This window comes from Lemur catta, chromosome 10, assembly GCF_020740605.2.
Source record: "Lemur catta isolate mLemCat1 chromosome 10, mLemCat1.pri, whole genome shotgun sequence".
In the NCBI taxonomy this organism is placed as follows: domain Eukaryota; kingdom Metazoa; phylum Chordata; class Mammalia; order Primates; family Lemuridae; genus Lemur; species Lemur catta.
In genome coordinates, this window is record NC_059137.1 from 60745307 (window position 1) to 60764588 (window position 19282).

At 42.7% G+C, this 19282-nt stretch overlaps 1 protein-coding gene across 1 annotated transcript in view; it reads right to left on the reverse strand.

The window, feature by feature from the left end:
* Positions 1-19282, reverse strand: part of SLC1A1 (solute carrier family 1 member 1) — a 76906-nt gene continuing 57624 nt past the window's right edge. The window contains exons 6-12 of the mRNA XM_045563911.1: positions 18954-19052; positions 16116-16300; positions 14844-14951; positions 12463-12585; positions 11903-12097; positions 3788-3922; positions 1-2202 (exon numbers count right to left, since the gene is read on the reverse strand). Of these exons, the coding sequence (XP_045419867.1) occupies positions 1956-2202; positions 3788-3922; positions 11903-12097; positions 12463-12585; positions 14844-14951; positions 16116-16300; positions 18954-19052 (1092 nt within the window). The 3' untranslated portion in view covers positions 1-1955. The remainder of the gene's footprint in view (positions 2203-3787; positions 3923-11902; positions 12098-12462; positions 12586-14843; positions 14952-16115; positions 16301-18953; positions 19053-19282) is intronic.

Genomic DNA, 19282 nt, shown 5'->3' on the forward strand with positions numbered 1-19282 from the left:
AAAGAATGAGGGAAACGTTTATTGAGACTGAAATGGAACATTGTTCTCTTTTATGAGTTAACAGCACACAGCGTGAAGAGGCTGGTTACAGACCAACTCCAAAATAAGGATGACCCGCAGTTCAGGACCAGCTCAGCCAACTCCAGTGCCACTAGCTGGAGCAACCTGATATGGGGGTAAAATCATTTGGCCCAAGAGAAATTACTGATTCAACTTCATTAATATTTAGATTTATTTCCTATAAATAATACCCATATTTGCATTTTAAAATTCACATTGAATCACTGCTATTTATGATCTTACATGACAATTCCATATCATTCTGTTGTAGATTTCAGGTGCAGGTGGTCAATACTGAGCATTTATTTACTTTTCTGCTATCTTTGGCACAATTTCTGGTTTCTTAAATATAAAAGCACAGGTTTAAGGTGGCTAAACAATACTGCAGAAACATGACTATTCTGGATCTCAGGGTAAGCACAAGTTTATGTTAAGCATTATTTACAAGATGAAAACCGAAGCACAGACTTTAATAAGCTATCTTCATAAATTAGCAGGAGAATGACAAGCAGAGGGTTTTAATGAGCAGGGCCAAGATTACTATTAATAGTTAGAACATTCCTTTCTGGAGGAGGAGACAAGTATGGTAGAATAGAATAATCTCCCCTGAACCACTGACACCAGTGTCTCATGTTGTGGGATTTACTCTGCAAGAATCCAGAGTAGGGACAGCTTTTTTTCCCTGCAATGTAGCTTATTCAACCCATGGAATTTATATTAAAATACAACTTAGTTGGTAGTTTGCCACTGTTGTTTGGGCCCTGATGGATACAAAAGCGCAAGGGTGGCAAAGTACTGGCCTCTTTAAATGAGTATGAATGAACTTGGAAGAATGAAGCCTTCCAGTTGGATAAAAGAACACTCCATCCTTTTGTGAGCGACACCTTTGTATAAAATCGTATATAGATTTCCTACAGGCAGCTCGAATCTGGAAGTTGTAAAGGAATGGCTGTGCTACCTTGGAGTATCACCATCATACATCTCTGATTTAGGGCTGATGATACACAGAGGTGAAGGGGTTGCACAACATGATTTCTCATTCTAGTGCTCCTGAGAAAGGAGTTCTGATAAGCCCTGAAAGAGACCTGGGTTGGAATTGTAGTTATTATTCAAGTACATGAGAGCTCTTTATTTCACATTGACAGTTCAGTTCTGATCTTTGTCTGGCAAATTATATGAAAATAATAAATATATATATATATATACACACACACACACATATAGCTCTATACCGAACACTGGGTTAACAGTTACCAGCGTCCCAATACAGTACATGGAAAAAAGAACCCTCTCCCTTCCCCCCAACCCTATGCCCATCTTAAAACTGTTATTGCAGAACTGTGCTGGTCTGTTTTCTTTCAAAGCAGTTTCTTTGAAATTGGCTGAAGATGAGTTCAAAATGAACAATTTGGCACATTAACTGGGGAGGAGATTTTTAGATGCATTATAATCTATAAAAAAGTGAGAGGACAAAGGAAATCCATGCCAATAGAAAGCCTGAGTAAAAATTTGTAACCAACGACAGGATACTTTTTTAAAAAATCCAAAACAATGGTCTGTGCATGAGAAAGCAATTTCTCTTCCATATCCATTAGTAATTCCGACAGTTATTACTTTATATAGTTCCAAACTTTGTCTCATAGAATTTCTAAAACCCAGATAATACAACTTTCCTTTTAATCAATTTCCTTTCATCTTATCCCACCCTCAAATCCCAAAACCTGGAGAGCAAAGGCTGTGAATCCAAATATAGAAAATAATCTGGAGGTCTATCAAATCAAATGTACAATTGGACATTAGTGTTTTTCTTTTCCTTAATTAATGTTTGAATTCACTACGAGATGACCCTCATGGAGAAGTCCTTCGTAGCTCCCGGTCATCTGAAGCCAGGGGCTCTAGAACTGTGAGGTCTGGGTGAATGAGATGGTGTCAGACTTGTCTACCGCAAAGCCTCCGTTGACATAGGACTTCTTGGTGTCTGAGTCTTCGTTATCGAGGACTGTCGATTCCAAGGCAAAGGGGTTCACGATGTTGACTTCAGATGAAACATCCATCTGCTCCAGCTCCTTCTTAGAGAGCTTTTCCACGATGCCCGTCCCAAAAGCATCACCAAGGACGTTGACCATGGTCCTGAACCGGTCCCTGAGGAAGAGACAGGAGGGTCAGACAGGAGGCCCAGATTTCATGTTCCTTTGCCTTTTAGAGACCAAATGACCTGAAGTGTTCAGTACAGATTTAAGTAAACACCATCCTCATGACTGACGGACTGCAGGCTCCTCACAGGCTAGGGGCCGCAGGTCGTTTGGAAAGGCACAGAGTGAGCACACAGGCTCCACCAGGTCTCTGCTCCCAACGAGTAGCAGCGATTCTCCTAAATCTCCCTAAATGCCCTCCTTTGCTTCCAAAGAAATGTAAATAGAGTCTTCCCAGATATTTTTGGAGACTAAAGTAGGTTCAGAATTCAATAAATCTTTCAGCTCTAACCTCTGTCTTGGGGGTTTTCTAGTTCATTACAAATTACACTGTGGGTTCTCTTTTGGTTAAGGTGAGAGAACTTGGGATGTTTTGTGGGTAGTGTATGTGTTCTGTGTGTGTGTGTGGTTGTGTGTGTGTGTGTGTGTGTGTTCATGTCCCTGACGTACTTGTTTGTTTACCAAACTAGATATGCTGTTTATGAACAAGCCAGCAGGGATGCCACAGAGCACAGGGTCAGAAAACACAGGTCAGCCCAGGAGTGGATTTCCTCGAGACACCCTCAGCCAGCCTTAAATCCCAAACAGCCTGGAGAAGAGGCGGGTGGCAGGAAGGTGTGTGGAGAAGGCACACTGCAGAGGGGAAGTATCTATTTTGATACCAGCTTTGTGATAGGAACTGTGTGCATGGGTCATCTTGCAGGGCAGAAGGGGCCTGCAGTGCTTACACGTGCACTCTGGATGCCCTTCTGTTACTCAGAACAAGGCCACATTGAACTGGCCCTCATGTCTTTCTGTCCCATGACCTCAGACTGGACCTTTGACTCATCTGGGTGTCTTGGCAGTGAAGGGCACTGGTTCCAGGAAGAACCAGGGAAAGGAGAGAAGTGCACGTCCACCATGACCACTAGAAAGAAAAACCAAATCTTGCCTTGATGGCAGGGTCTCTTTGCAAGAAGGGTGCCACCTGGAGGGTCCTAGCTGCCGAAGCAGCCCCACATGGCACAGCTTCCAAGCCAGGTGCAGGGGCTTTTTGCCTTCTGGAACGTGCTTAAGGTCAAAAAGCAAGTAAGACACTGGATAGGGGATTCGAACCCAGGTCAGTCTTACCCCAAAGCCTCTGCCTGTGCCACTGCCCCGATGGCTCTGAAGACGCTTGGGAAGATGGACTGGTTTTGAAGCAGGTGGTTCTGAGCCTACGTTGCTGAACCAGGGTTGGGATAGGCCAGCATGGCCTTGCCCAGCTTCTTCACCTTATTATTCTCTGTTTATTTATCTCACCCCACACCCAGCTCCTAACCTTGAGCATTAACAGGTATAATGAGCTGATGCGGCTCACTGGCTTTTTAAAATCCCTATCCCAAGTTATGAGGAGTTAATTTTTAAGCACATTATCAGATGGCCTGATCAGAGGGAAATTAAAGCAGCAACAGGTGGCTCATTAGGCAATCTGAGGGGACAATGATGACAGACTGCAGTCTGCATGGCTGCCTGCCTGCCCATCCGGCTGAGGCAGTGCATTTATTCCAACTCACAGGAGCCAGTCGACAGCGATGATCAGGGTGACATCCTCAGCAGGCAGGCCCACGGCACTCAGCACGATCACCATGGTCACCAGGCCGGCCTGGGGCACACCAGCAGCTCCAATGCTGGCAGCTGTGGCTGTGACACTGTAGCCAAAACACATCAACAAGAAAGGAGTCAGACACCCATCTATCCCATTAAGGCCTCTGGCCTGAAATCATTAGTCCCGTTGGCTGTTCCTGCTGTGTCCCCAAACTGAGCAGTCAGAATCTGTTATCTGAGGAGCACCAGCTCTGCCTCGTTATAGGATGAGAGCTGTTGGGGGGCTGGGAAGAGTATGATGCTGTCTCCTTGCAGGGGGAGATATGGCACATAGCTCTAATGCAAGGAAGAACTACATGAATGGCACCACAAAATGAGCAAGAGATATTCACGAGGAAGGCAAAAGTTTACCCACCGGGAAGTATATAGAATGCTTTACCAACGCATCTATGCACGCATCCATCCTGAATAAGTGCCATGTACCTCTCCGCCTGCCTTTCTCCTCCCTTCTTCCATCTACTCACCCACCCAATCATTCATGGAGCACCTAATATGTGCCAGGAACTTAAGTTGCTTTGAAGGATGGGTAGAGGGATGGTGGTAGGGGTGGATGGCAAGGGAATTTCAAGTGAAGGCAAAGGAATGAGGCAATGGTTAAGCAGGTTTTATGTACTCTCTTGATATCACAAGACTCCTCACTTCTCTGTAAGCTGCCCTTTAGGGCACTGAATTGAGAAATAGCCATGACTCCTGTCCAAGGTACAAACATTTACTCCTGACTACTACTTTTTGCCAGAGGATGCACTTTGCACAAAAGGAAGAGAGATCTGGAATCCAGGAGAGGCAGCCAGATGAACTTTATTACCATGTATTTAAAAAGATCTCTCAAATCAGTAGCATTCCTACACACCAACAACAGTCAAGCTGAGAATCAAATCAAAGATTCAATACCTCTCACGATAGCAACAAAGAAAATAAAATATCTAAGAATATATTTAACCAAGGAAGTGAAAGACCTCTACAGGGAGAACTATGAAATACTGAGGAAGGAAATCACAGAGGATATAAACAAATGCAAAAATATATCATGCTCATGGATCAGCAGAATCAACATTGTTAAAATGTCTATGTTACCCAAAGTGATTTACAGATTCAATAAAATCCCCCTTAAAGCACCAATGTCATTTTTTGCAGATCTAGAAAAAATAATTCTACGCTTTGTATGGAACCAGAGAAGACACCAAATAGCCAAAGCAACCTTAAGCAAAAAGAACAAATCAGGAGACATCACTTTACCAGACTACAAGGCTATAGTAACCAAAATAGCACAGTACTGGCACAAGAGCAGAGACTTAGACCAATGGATCAAAACAGAGAACTCAGATATAAAACCATCATTATATTGCCATCTTATCTGTGACAAAAGCAGACAAAAACATACACTGGGAAAAAGAATCCCTATTCAATAAATGGTGCTGGGAAAACTGGATAGCCACATGTAGAAGACTGAAACAGGATACGTGCCTCTCAGCACTTACAAAAATTAATTCATGATGGATAACAGACTTAAACCTAAGGCATGAAACTATAAGAATTCTAGAACAAGAGGTTTGAAAAACTCTTATAGACATTGGGCTAGACAAAGAATTTATGAAGAAGACCCCAAAGACAATCAAAGCAACAACAAAAATAAATGGGACCCGATTAAATTAAAAAACTTCTGCACAGCCAAGGAAACAATGAATAAAGCAAATAGACAACCTACAGAATGGTAGAAAATATTTGCATGCTATACATCCAATAAAGGGCTAATAACAAGATTCTACAAAGAACTCAAGCAAATCAACAAGAACACATCAAACAACCCCATTAAAAAGCAGGCAAAAGACATGAACAGAAGCTTTTCAAAAGAAGATAGACTAATGGCCAATAAACATATGAAAAAATGCTCAATGTCTCTAATTATCAGGGAAACACAAATCAAAACTACAATGAGATAACACCTAACTCCAGTGAGAATAGCTCTTATCAAAAAGTCCCCAAACAACAGATGCTGACATGGATGTGGAGAGATAGGAATGCTCATACACTGCTGGTGGGACTGCAAACTAGTGCAACCTCTATGGAAAGTAGTATGGAGATACCTCAAAGAACTAAAAGTAGACCTACCATTTAAAAAAGACATTCTGTAAAAAAGACATCTGCACTAGAATGTTTATAGCAGCACAATTCACAATCACAAAGATGAGTAATCAACCCAAGTGCCCATCAATACATGAGTGGATTAATAAGATGTGATGTATGTATACCATGGAGTATTACTCAGCCATAAAAAATGGTGAACTAATACCCGTTGTAACAACCTGCATGGAACTGGAGATCATCCTTTCAAGTGAAGTATCACAAGAATGGAAGAACAAATACCGCATGTTCTCACTACTAAATTGAAACTTATAGATCAACATTTAATTGCACATATGGTAGTAAAAATCAATGGAAATCAAGCAGGTGGGAGGGGGGAGGAGAGGATGGGTAAATTCACACCTAATGGGTACGATGCCGTTAGAGTGGGTGATGGAAACACTTATAATTTTGACTCAAATTGTGCAAAAGCAATTCATGTAAATAAAATGTTTGTATCCCCATAATAGTCTGAAATTTAAAAAAATCACTCTTGGGCAGGTAAGATGTGACACTAGAGATCTTTCTCCTTGTAATGTGCAGGTTTTCATCCAGCAACATCTTCCTTATTTTAATGGGATCATTGTGGAGGAAACGAGGGCTCAGAATGCTCTGAAAAGTCCCTTAATTTGGATGAGCTTGAGGGGACACCCAAGATACTTTCTGGAGATATGTCCTCGCCCTTGAGCAACACCTAAACTGATCCCCAGATGGCACTGGGTTGAAGGTGAAAATGTAGAAACTGCTAACTTAAACTAGAAGAATCCCTGATTCTATCCACAAATCCATATTCTTTTGGGCTCAATTAGGAAGCTGATTCATCTGCCAACTGATGTGCTGCCGAGGGCATTTGAGGGTACAGTCAAACGTGGCCAGAGTTCTTTGACAAGTGTTTTCATTCAGTGGCTGCGGCCACTAATTTACAGTAACTTAGAGATTTCTGGGGCTGTACCAATTTCTCTAAAGGTTTCAGGCCTCTGCATAATCCTTTAGATCTGTTCTGACCTAAGCACTCTTTGGAAAACGCAAGTTTATTTTAATGCTGGTTGAAAAAAAATTAAACTGAATGCATCAATGGGTTTTCTTTGTCAGAAGTGATTTGTGCCCATACCCATTGATCCCTCTTGGAAGCCCTGACATGTCACAGTTAACCATGTCTCTAGAGCCTGAGGCTGGGCTTGAAACTCAAAATCATGTAGTCAAAGAAAACTCTGCCCTTGAGCCTTGACCTTGCTTGCCAGGCTTTGGGAGTTTGGCTTTGGTCTGATACTCAGAACTATAAATCTTCAGATTGAGGAAAACAATATAAAAACCTATTCCTGCTTGAACATATCCTACTTTGACTTAGAGGGTTTTCACAGAAGACAACACAATAGTCTTTGGGACAAAGTGCTTTCCTCACACTGAGGCCTAGTTTTAGGACAGGCCATTGAATTCAGCTTTCTAAATGGGCTGAAGGTTGGGTTGTGAACTGGAGTGAACATAGTCTTTTACAGTCAGATCCATCTGAGTTATCTCAGGCTTTGCCATTTTACTGACAACATTTCCTTAAGCAAGTTACTTCTCTGAATCTCAATTTCTTGCCTGTAAGAGGGGGACAGTATGTCTACTTTGCAGGCTACTGTCAAGATTAAATGAGATACTATATTTAAGGTATTGGTTATAGCACCTGCATAGTATATGCTTAAAAATATGCCATTCTAATGCTCCAGGACATTGGTCTGGTCAAAGATTTTTTGTGTAAGATCTCAAAAGCACAGACAATCAAAACAAAAATAGACAAGTGGGATCACATCAAGCTAAAAAGCTTCTGCACAGCAAAGGAAACAATCAACAAAGTGAAAGGACAACCCACAGCTGGAAGAAGATATCTGCAAACTACCCATTTGGCAAGGGATTAATAACCCTTAACAATGCAATAGCAAAAATAACTCAAACAACTCAATAGCAAAAAAATAAATAATCTGATTAAAAAACAAGCAAAAGATCTGAACAGATATTTCTCAAAAGAAGATACAAATGGCCAACAGGTATATGAAAAAATGTTCAGTGTCACTAAGCATCAGAGAAATGCAAATCAAAACCACAATGCAATATCATCTCACCCAAGTTAACATGGCTTGTATCAAAAAGAAAGGCAATAACAGATACTGGTGAGGATGTGGAGAAAGGGGAACCCTCACACACTGTTGGTGGGAATGTAAATTAGTACAGCCACTATGGAAAACAGTATGGAGGATCCTCAAAAACCTAAAAATAGGACTACCATTTGACCCAGTAGTCCCACTGCTGGGCATAGATCCAAAACAAAGGAAAGCGATATATCAAAGAGATACCTGCACTCGCATGTTTATTACAGCACTATTCACAATAGCCAAGGTATGGAATCAACCTAAGTGCCTGTCAACAAATGAATGGATAAAGAGAATGATGTATATACAAAATGGAATTCTATTTAGCCATAAAAAAGAATGGAATCCTGTCATTTGCAGCAACATGGATGGAACTGGAGGCCACTCTATTAAGTAAAATAAACCAGGCACAGAAATACAAATATCACATGTTCTCACTCATATGTGGGAGCTAAAAAAGTGGATCTCATGAAAATAGAAGTAGATTGGTGGCTACCAGAGGCTGGAAAGGGGAGGTGTGGAGATGAAGTAAATAAAAAAAAGAATACAAATGCATTTATTACCACTGAACTGTACGGTTAAAGATGGTAAAGATGGCAAATTATATTTGTATATATTACCTCAATAAAAAAAACAAAAAAATCCATGCCATTATTCTGCTACTTTTGCAACAACAGCAGTTGCTGCTACTTCTACTGCTATTATTGCTGCTGCTGTTAGTATTACAACTTCTGCTAATACTGTAGCAACAATCAAAACAACAACCACTATTACAAGAACTACTGCTACTACTGGTACTACCTTTCTTCTCTAAGTTCTTTCGAGGCCCCAAATCCTATAATTATCTTTCTTTATAGAAAATTTATATCGAAAACTTATCCAATTTTCAATCAGTTATAAACTTCAATCAGTGAATATTATGATAAAATCACAAAAGGGTACGTTTTAGGTAGATGGTACCCTATGTTTCTTTGATGTCCACAGAAAGAAATATACTATGGGTCTAAAACTCTCTTTAACCATTAGTCACATGAGCTGTAACTACACACTATACAGTATATACTATAACCTGTAAAGTTAAAACAACTTTTGTTATTTCCCAGGTAGAGCCAGGGAGGATTTTAAGTTGATGATTACTTTGGGTCTCACAGTTATTATTGATTGTGGGCGAGTAGTTATCAGCAAGTCTAATTTAAGAATAAGCCAGAGAGTAGGGAAAGAGGTTTTAATGTGAATTGACTATTTAGCCCCTATGCCCAAAGTAGATTCCTCTAGTAGTCAGGCAGAAAAAAAAAAAAAAGAAAAGAAAGAAAGAAAGAAAGAAAGAAAGAAAGAAATGGTTAAAAAGATCTAGAAAACTTATGACTAAGGAAGAGGAAAGAAATTCATCACAAAGTGGCAAATACATGAAAGAACTGGCACCTCATGCAACCACTCCTTGGACATCAGTTCAGTGCAGACTGGGTTCCACAGGTCAGGGTGAAGGGAGGTAGGGAGAAACCCTCGGAAATGTAAAAGTAACAACCACATAGATGGTTGTGGGGCAGAACCTTTCTCAGGCATGATTCAAGCTTTTAATTTTAACGTACTCTGCTGTTATAACTATAGGACTTTACTCAAGCCCTTTGGCTTGGGCTTCTTTAGCCACTTACATTTTTTACAGATTATGTAGTATCTGGATAGTTCCCCAGCTGTTGTGCCAATTGGTATATTTTGTACTTGTCTTCAATTTCAAGCAAACAACAATAAATACTTTATGTTTTAGGGTTGGGGAGGATTTTTAAAATGTACTGTTTTAGAACATCATTAATTAACAAAATTACTTTATGCTTAGAATTTATGTCTAGTCTGGGGACACAGGAGTGAATTAACTCTGAAAAGGTTCAAATTCAACTTTGAATAGGCCTAGGGACCCAGTTTAGTCTTATACTTCTACTCTACACTAAAGTCTCCAGGTAAGCTCTAATCCAAGCTTATCACTCCAATACAGTGTTGTCCAGCAGAACTTTCTGCAGTGATGGAAATGTTCTAAACCTCTGCCATGAAATTCAGTTAACCATTAGCCACATGTGGCTAGTGGCTACCATATTGAACAGTTGGTTCAACTCTGGCAAAATTCACCAATGATATTTCTACCATCTACTTGAGAAAACAATTTCTGTCCTTGCTTGATGAAAATTCTCTGCAGTATCTGACTCTGTGGACCATTTCATCCTTGAAAATCTCTCTTCTCTGGGTTTCCATGACACCAAGTTTTTCTGACTCCCCTCCCACTTCTCTGTCTTTCTCACTCTCTCTTTGGGGTTCCCCCTTCTCTGCCTGCCTCTGGTACTAGGAGTTTCCAAGGCTCAATCCGTAATCTCCTTCTCTTCCCTACAAACTCTCCCTGCGTCCTCCATCCATTGCCAACATTCACTGAGTGCTCACCATGTAGGCACTGTTCTAAGCATTTTATACGCATCATCTTACTTAATCACCACTAGTTGAATAATTGTAGGTACTATTAGTATCTTCATTTTACAGGTGAGGAAACAGAAGCTTAGAGCATTCAAGTCACTTTCCCAAGGTCACAGATAACCATGTGGCAGCTGAGATTCAAACAGACAACTGACCCAAGACCCACATGTTTGAAGACCACCACTAAGCTGACGTCCCTGACTTCTGTACCTGTAGTCCAGATCTACATTTATCACTGCATGTCTCCACCTGGAGGTCTTAAAGCCAAATTGAATGTGTCAAAAAGTATTAACTCTTTATCTTTCCATCCGTACTTGCTTCTCTTGTGCCAGTCCCTGTTTTGGTAAGACCTGTCCATGAATCCAGAAGCATCCACCAATCCTGAGAGTCATTCTAGCCTTTCCCTGTCCCTCACCCCGACTCCAACAGATGCCTCTTCCATTCATTAGCTCTTCTCCATCCCTAGTGTCAGTGCCTTGATGTGGGCCTTTTAATACCTTATTTGGGCTTCTGCAAGTCTCCTAACCAGTCTTCTAGTTTGTGGTCTCTGCCCCCATCCAATCCATCTGCCATGTTGCCAGTTACCTTTCTAAAATGCAGATCTGTCCACAATATGACAAAGTGTCTGAGACCCTTCCACGAGCTCCCCATACAAAGTCTTTCATGATATGATCCCTGCCTCCTCATTCCTGTATGTTCTCTACATTGTACCCTTTATACAAGCCATAACAAATAATCTGTACTCTGTAACTAGGCCATGGCTACATCACAATCCATTTCTGCTATCCAAAATGCTCTTGAGCTTCCTTCTTCACCTGCTAAATTCCTATTCCTCTTCTAAGATTCAGCTAAATTTTCCCCTCCTCTGGAAAGCTTTCCCTCACCTTCCCAGGAAGAGCTAGCCCTTCCTCCTCTGTGCCCTCTGTGACCACCACACAAGGTTCTGTTAGAGCCCTCATCACAGCCCTGAGCGTTCATTTGGATGTCTGTATCCCTACGTATCAGGGACCTCTTGAAAGCAGGGACTGACCTTTATCCAACCTTGAGTCTTTGTGCCTACTCTGTGCCCAGCACCTGGGTACACTGATCTGAGCACAGACTGATGCCTTTGGCTACTCAGACCCTGAAGCAGAAATCTTGCACATCATGAGTCCTCTACTTATAATATAGTTGTATTTAGTCCTGGGAAGGGACTTCGTAGACTAACAAAAATGATCCATCACTGGGCGATTCTTGGCGACCCTTTACAAACTGTTTGTACTGGAGGCGATCCCTGTAACAGTGATGAGAAACGAGTGTGGCACCACACCCCACCTGATGGTGATGATCTGCCCAATGCCCAGCTCCAAGTCGTTCAGCTGTGCGATGAACACGGCTGCCACAGCCTCGTAGAGCGCGGTCCCATCCATGTTGATCGTGGCGCCGACGGGTAGCACAAATCTAGTGATCCTCTTGTCCACACGGTTGTTTTCTTCAGCACAGCGGAAGGTGACAGGCAGTGTTGCTGAACTGTGTGATAAAAAAAGAAAGGAACCTGTGGTCTAGGAATGCTGGCCCTGGGTTCCTACCTGAAGAGACACTTCTTCCAAAAAGTGAACAAAGGGCCAAAAGCGTGCTGGCCCTTTTGGCGGGCCCAGGAATCAGAAGGTGCTGTGCCCACTGCTGCTCCCAGCCACACTACGACCCCTTCCTGGGTGCAGGCCACGCCAAGATGGCAGGGAACAGTATTAAGTAGGGTGCAGAGAATATGGAGGTCATTTCTCAAGTTAAAAGCAGCTACAAAAACCACAAGCTGGAGTCTGTTTTCATCAAGTGAGGTGAGAGTTGATAGAGTTTGGGTAGAGGCTTCTTCCAGAAACCCCCCTTCTAGTTACCTGGAAGAGATCATGAGAGCCGTCAGGAGAGCCTGGGCCATTCCCATGGCAAACTGGAAGGGGTTCTTTCTTACGACAATGAAATATATCAGCGGGAGAATCACAATGGAGTGGATTGCAAGCCTGTAACAGAAACAGTTTCAAAGATAATGCCACCTCCTCATACTTAACCCTTTTATCAAACAGCTTTTATATTCATGATCTTGTTCAACTTTCATAATGACCCAATGAGAACACAGGAAGTAGGGCGGGAATATATGTCCCCATTCCATGTATGAGGATGTAGAGGCTCACTCAGCAGACAAAGCATCTTGTCAGAGTTAATGGCAAAGCCAATAGCTGAATCCAAATTTCAGAGCTCACAAAACAGGGTTACATCATGTTGCCACACCTCGTGCATGCCTTTCCTGCTACATGTGCAGAAATGCTCCTCACTTCCTTCTGCTGCTGCTGAATTCTTACACCTCTGCTGAGACGCAGCTAGACCTCCCCCCTCCTCCAGGAAGCCTTCCCTCACTGACCCAGGCAGAGCTGATCCTTCCCTTCCTGGCTCCCTCTGTGTCCCTATACTTGATACTTCATTATAGCCCCGCCAAAACCCCGCTCCCTCCATCCCCGGACCCCACTGCCTTGCTGGACAATGCCCATTGTCCAAGAGGGAAGTCAGAGTTGCAGTAAGGAAAAAGTCCCTGCATACTTTAGGACTGACCCTCTTTTCTTTTATTCCTGCCTTCCAAAACCATTTCTTGTTTCACGTGAAAATATACAGGTTACACAATATAGGGAGGCCTTAAGAAATGAGACCCATTTGGCAGATAGCATATATATGTAAGTGACAATTTCTAGTTTACAGATCAGTCATGTGAGTTTGAAACAATAAGAAATGGGCATTGAAAATACAGATCCTGGAGGTCTGCGGAGAGGGTCTTCTCCACAGAGAGCATATAGCTAAGAACTATGAGGAACTGACTTTTTTTTTTTTTTAAACAGAGTCTCATTCTGTTGCCCCGGCTAGAGTGCAGTGGCATCATCATAACTCACAGCAACCTCAAACTCCTGGGCTCAAGCGATCCGTCTCCCTCAGCCTCTCAAGTAGCTGGGACTACAGGCGTGCACCACACACCTGGCTAATTTTTCTATTTTTAATAGAGATGGGTCTCGTTCTTGCTCAGGCTGGTCTCAAACTCCTGAGCTCAAGTGATCGTCCCAGTTCAGTCTTCCAGAGTGTTAGGATTACAGGCGTGAGCCACTGTGCCAGGCCCAGAACTGACTTTTAGCATTCTGTTAGAAATCTAGACAGGATGAGAGAATAGAAAGCAGCAGAACTCCATTATGAAATGGCTTGGTATCCCTCAGCCACGTCACTGCCTGGACACAGTCCCTGGTACTGCCTGGTTCAGCAGCCCCGGAGCATGGTGGCCTCTAGCGAGGTAGAGGTCCCATCTCCCTGGGTTTGTCCCTGGCCCTCACACTGTAGGGACCCAGGCTGCTTCTGTGTTTGCTAGCAGCGCTGTGCTTCTGCCAAACAGATGAAGAACCAAATGCTGTGTGATGGAAACTGCCCCCTACCCCAGTGCAATCCAGGTCCAATAGGTGAGTTGATTAAGTTGGGAGTCTGAGGGTATTGACCTGTGGGGGTCGTATCAATGATATTTACTCATCCCTTGGTCCATATTTCTTAGTCTGTGTGACATACCCTGCCGCTGGCTAGGTGTCTGGGGGCACATTCATAACCTACTCCATCGCATCTCTTTCAAGGAATCAATACCTGGGCTGTAATAAATATGCAAATGACCAATCCCCTGCTGCCTTCCTGTCTTACGGCTTCTAAAAAGCCCCACAGTTCCTCCTGGCCTCAAGATCTCCCCAGCACGCTCTCTGACCACTGATGAGGCAGGGCACATGGTGGTCGGCAGCCCCGGCACCAGCGTGGGAACCCGCTGGCCATCCTGCTTCTACTCTCTTGACCTTGACTTCATTTAGGCCCTTCTTAATTTCTTTCAGGCTCAGGGTACGTGGGGGCTATTCTTACTTGCTTGGCTAGTGTACATTCTTGAGGAAGTGAAGTCCAGGAGAGAGCCAAGAGAGGCTACGAGTGGGTTTCTCTTTTGTTTTAAAAAAACGATTTTAACACAGCCAATAAAGGCAGTGACAAAGCCTGGTCCAGGCTGTTCTGCCAAGAGCTGGCAATTAGCGCGGCGCAATCCACCTACGGTACAGCTGTTAAAGGGCAGCCCTCCTCCCCTGCTCTCTTATCTCTGAACCCGATCTCCCCCTGCACATGGGAGAGAAGCTGATTTGAACCAACTGAAACCCAGCCTCTCAGCAGCCATCCCATTGCATCACAGAAGTTTCTGTTGCTTCTCTTGAGTCCGACATACCCACTCAGGACTGTGGCCATGTAAAGGCCCAGCTTGCGGAATATTTCCCAGTCTTCAACTTCTATGATCTTCCCGGCAATCAGGAACAAAATACCGAGAGGCATGTAACTAGAAAGTAAGCACAACAAAGACATGTGTTTTCTCAGGCTGGGGTTGTTGGGGAAGAAACAAGGTAGGGCATGCACCCCCAGCTTGGCGTGTGCACTCAGCTGGCGGGGCACAGGATACATAATGCAGCTAAGGGCTTTTTCAAGTCCTGGGTGGACTCTGTTGGCTCTAGATTTTGGTTCCTGCATGCACTTTCAACGTTACCCATTGAAACTACCAGAAGAGTGGTTTGCAAACTTGGTAAGAACATGTGGTCAGACTGGTGCATTCCCATGCCATGTTCCCAATGCACATGTATCCTGCTGACTGTCATATCTGCTTATCTCATTTGAGCTTGACCCTCACTGCCAAATATGGATGCTAGCCATGGACATCCTGTTTCCCAGGTATCAGCAATAGAAGCAACAGCATTAGCAGTGGAAGTGGTCATAATGGCTCTATTTGTGGAGCTCTCATTACATTTTGTGTTAGGGAATATATCTTACATGCATCATTTCATTTAATGTACTTCTCCTAACCCTCGAGGTAGATATTATTATTCTTTTCCACAGACCATGAAGCTGAGGTTTCTGCAGGATTAAATGACTTGCCTGGCTATTTTTACTGAGCCTTTTACGTCACTGTCAAAGTCTACACTTAGGATTAAACAATGTTGCTCTAATTCGATATGAGATAAGTAAGGCAGATGTTTCCTAGGATAGGAAGACTTCTTAGCATCTCCAGGGACAGAGAAGACACTCAGGTGGTGTCACTGGTACACTCACAGATGGCAGCTTTCACTCAGACGTGTTAGTGCCATGCCGTAACAGTTGTAAATATTTTGAATCTCACTTCCTGCACAGTGCCTAATAAGGAAAGCACTTTGTGTTCTCCTGTGCAAGGAACTCCTTCAAATCATCCCTCTAAGAATTCCTTCTTCCATGGCTGAGAGAAAGATGATCTCCCGGGGCTTTGAGGGAAAAGACAATGGCTGATAACTAGACTTTTGTTAATGAACTAACTCCTGAGTAGTATGTGGAACTATTTCATACTCCAGTGACTTGATATTAAATGTACAGCTTCTCTAGGATGAGGTCAGGGGAGAAATATAAGCCTCTTCTTTCTAATTTGGAGGAGACAGAATTGTCAGGGGAAGCAAAGTGACATTAAACAGTGTCTGCTCACCACATAATGATCTGAACGATTTTCATGGTTGCATCACTCAAAGCATTGAAGAAATCCACCAGAATCTGTCCCTTTTCTCCCATTTTTCCAATGACAAGTCCAAAGACCAGGCAAAAGACAATTAAGCCCAGGACATTTATGCCATCTGAATACATGCCTACAATTTTGTAGTCCTTTGTTTTGTTCTGTGGATCAAAACCAAGAAAATACATTGATGCATCATTATAATCTTGTTAGAATGCACAGGCCCTGAAATGAGAAGATATGATAGCCAAACATAATAAACTAGTGACCTACCATATCAGAGTCAACAATACCTTAGGAAAGATAATAATAAAACCTATACATGTAACAGATTTTACTCCACCCTAAAATTTAAAGTTTTTTTTTCCTCTCAACAAGTCCATATTTGAATATTTCTTATGAAGATTTCTTATTCAGCAATGTTTCACATTTTTATTATGAATTTTAGAATCAGGGCACTTTTCAGGGTTATTTTAACTACTGGCTACATTTGGAGTCTGCTTTAAAAAAAAAGAAAGGAATTAATAAATGCAGGAAGTGAAAAATATTTGCCAGCATGAACATTTTTAGGAGATTTTACCATCTGTTTTACCTTGAGAATAAAGCACAGGAACATTCTTTACTGACTCTGGTCTTGGATGACCCATAAGATTTTACAGATCTAAAAATTAACCAGATATCTACTACTATGAGCCATTTCTTCACTTTATCCTGGGTAAAAATAGCATGAGATTACCAAGTGATAGCGTAATTTGAGTGGTGCAATCCAAGTTTATAAAGAATTATGTCAAGGAGCCACTGGGCTACCAGTCATTTCTTACTTCTGATCAAACAGATATTTAGGGAGCAGCTAGAGTGTTCTAACTGCACTAGCAACAGCATAAGGTCTTAAAATTCAGCTGGAGAGACAAGACTAACTGTGAGAAACATAAGCCAATAATAGTAAGACAGTATGTAATTAACCACACAGCCAAGCTATGAATTACAAGCGTCATATGGAGACTGGGACATGAATGAGGGTTTCGAGGTTAGGGAAAGCGAGACCTGAGGAGTCGGCAGGCAGGAGACAAAGCACGTTCCAGAAAAACGGTAAGCCAAGGGAAAAGTCATCATGCGCTGGGCCTTTGTACCCTGCTTGAATAATTCCTACTCATCCTTTATGGCCCCCAAACTAGTTTCACCCCCACTGAATGCCCCCCAGAGCACTCCATTCCTCCTGATGGTGATACTCATCCTTCTTTGAGTGAGGACAGATGCCACATCTGTCTTTGTACTTTTATAATCCCAGTGCCCAGTAGGCCTGGCATGTGGAGGGTGCTCAGAAAATATTCGTGAACCACATGGAAAGGCAGGAATAAGGAGTAATAGAGGAGGCGGATCTGGACAGACCCCACTGGGGGCCCATGGGGGAGTAAGTGAGAAAACCAGAGAGAAGCCAGGTCCTGCAGGGCCTCTGAACCCAGCTGGAGGGGTTAAGGCTTTCTGCAGTGGGAAGCAGGCAGCCAACCGTGGTCTATTTCATTTGAATTCTTAAGGCTACTGATACTCGTTTTCTTGAAATCTTTTCTTCCTGTGCGAGGCAGAGAACATCTGGGGGCTAATTTACTACAGGTGTACAAAGGTGCCTCTTCAGGCCCACACATTCTAATCCTCAATTATGAGATCCTGACAGCTCTCAAAGCCACTGATTTTATTGCTACATTTATGGCCAATTCTCTCGGTGGCAAAGCCTACGCTGAACTGAGATGACGCTACAGAGAGTCTATTTCTCTCACTTGGCAGAACATTCATGAGTTTGTTGCAGAAATATTGATATGCTTGATTCCGGAGTGTGGTCGCCAATCCCACTTATGGATATTGCATAATATGCTGAACGTACACCACACGGCCCTTCTGAAGTCTGAGACACTCTGAACTCTGAATCACATCTGGGCAGAGAGATTCATGCAAGGAATGATGGGTCTGCATTCTATGTTCACGCAGGCTTGCAAATCTACAGCAGCTCCCAGAGGTGCCCAACTCTACTGGGCAGTGGCAGAAACATAGAGGCAACAGGGCTCATTCTTATCTCTCTGTGGTAGAGCTGATTCTCTTTATTCCCAATCGTTATGTTCTATAAAGTCCTCATGAACACTGAATTAGCAAATACTGAATCACTGCTCCTAGGGGAAATACAGGGGGCTAGGTTCCTGGGAATGCTGATCACATCATTTTAATTAAATAATCAATACCTAACATTGTTTTGTGTGTTTCTGTTTAAAGACACCTTACTTAATATATATTATTGATTCATTAATATTGAATTCACAGCCAACAGCATTATAACTCATGCCTGAATGAAGCTTATCTAATGCCAACTTTTCTCCGTACGGCACATCACGATCTTTTTTGTGCTTAGGAACACTAGAGAGGACTTTAGTACTACCCTTTGGTCCATTTTAAACAGTGAAATCACCAAGAAAAAAACACAAAAATGCAAAAAAAAAAAAATATGATGCTAGGACACATTGCAACACGGACATTCATTTACAATATGAGAACCCAAACAAGAAGGCAGAGCAGAGCCTTGTTCGACCTCAGCTGGGAACATGTATTTCATGTGACTCAGATATTTTGCCATCCCCTGTGTGCTGCAGATGACCGCAAAAGCCCTGCAAGTATTGATTTTGGCATTAAAAATAAAGCTTAGCAAGTAGATGGATTCACAAACGTGGATTCTGCGAGGAACGAGAAATACAGTCATATTTTCATCTCCTGCTCACTCCTGACTCGGAGGCTGCTTGCTGGGGAAGGGGCAGGCCAGCAGGACAGTACCTTGGAAACCGCAGTTGTCATGATGGCTGTGGAGGACTCCTCTGTCACGTTTGTCTCTGAATCACTGTAAGAATTCACTTCTTCACGCGTGGTTTTGTACTGCGCATTGGAGAAAAAGACAAGTAAACAATAAAATGGCTAAACCACAGGAACATGTTATTTTGGCCGAATAGGTGCCACTGTAGGGTTCTACCTCTGAGGCCTCCTCTGCTGGTTGTCTGTGGTGCCTCCCAGGAGGTTTTGGAACTAAAAGTGAGACTGAGAAACCCAACCCCTGACTCCCATACCACCATTCAATAATGTCAAAATGATCGCTCACTTTCCCAGTA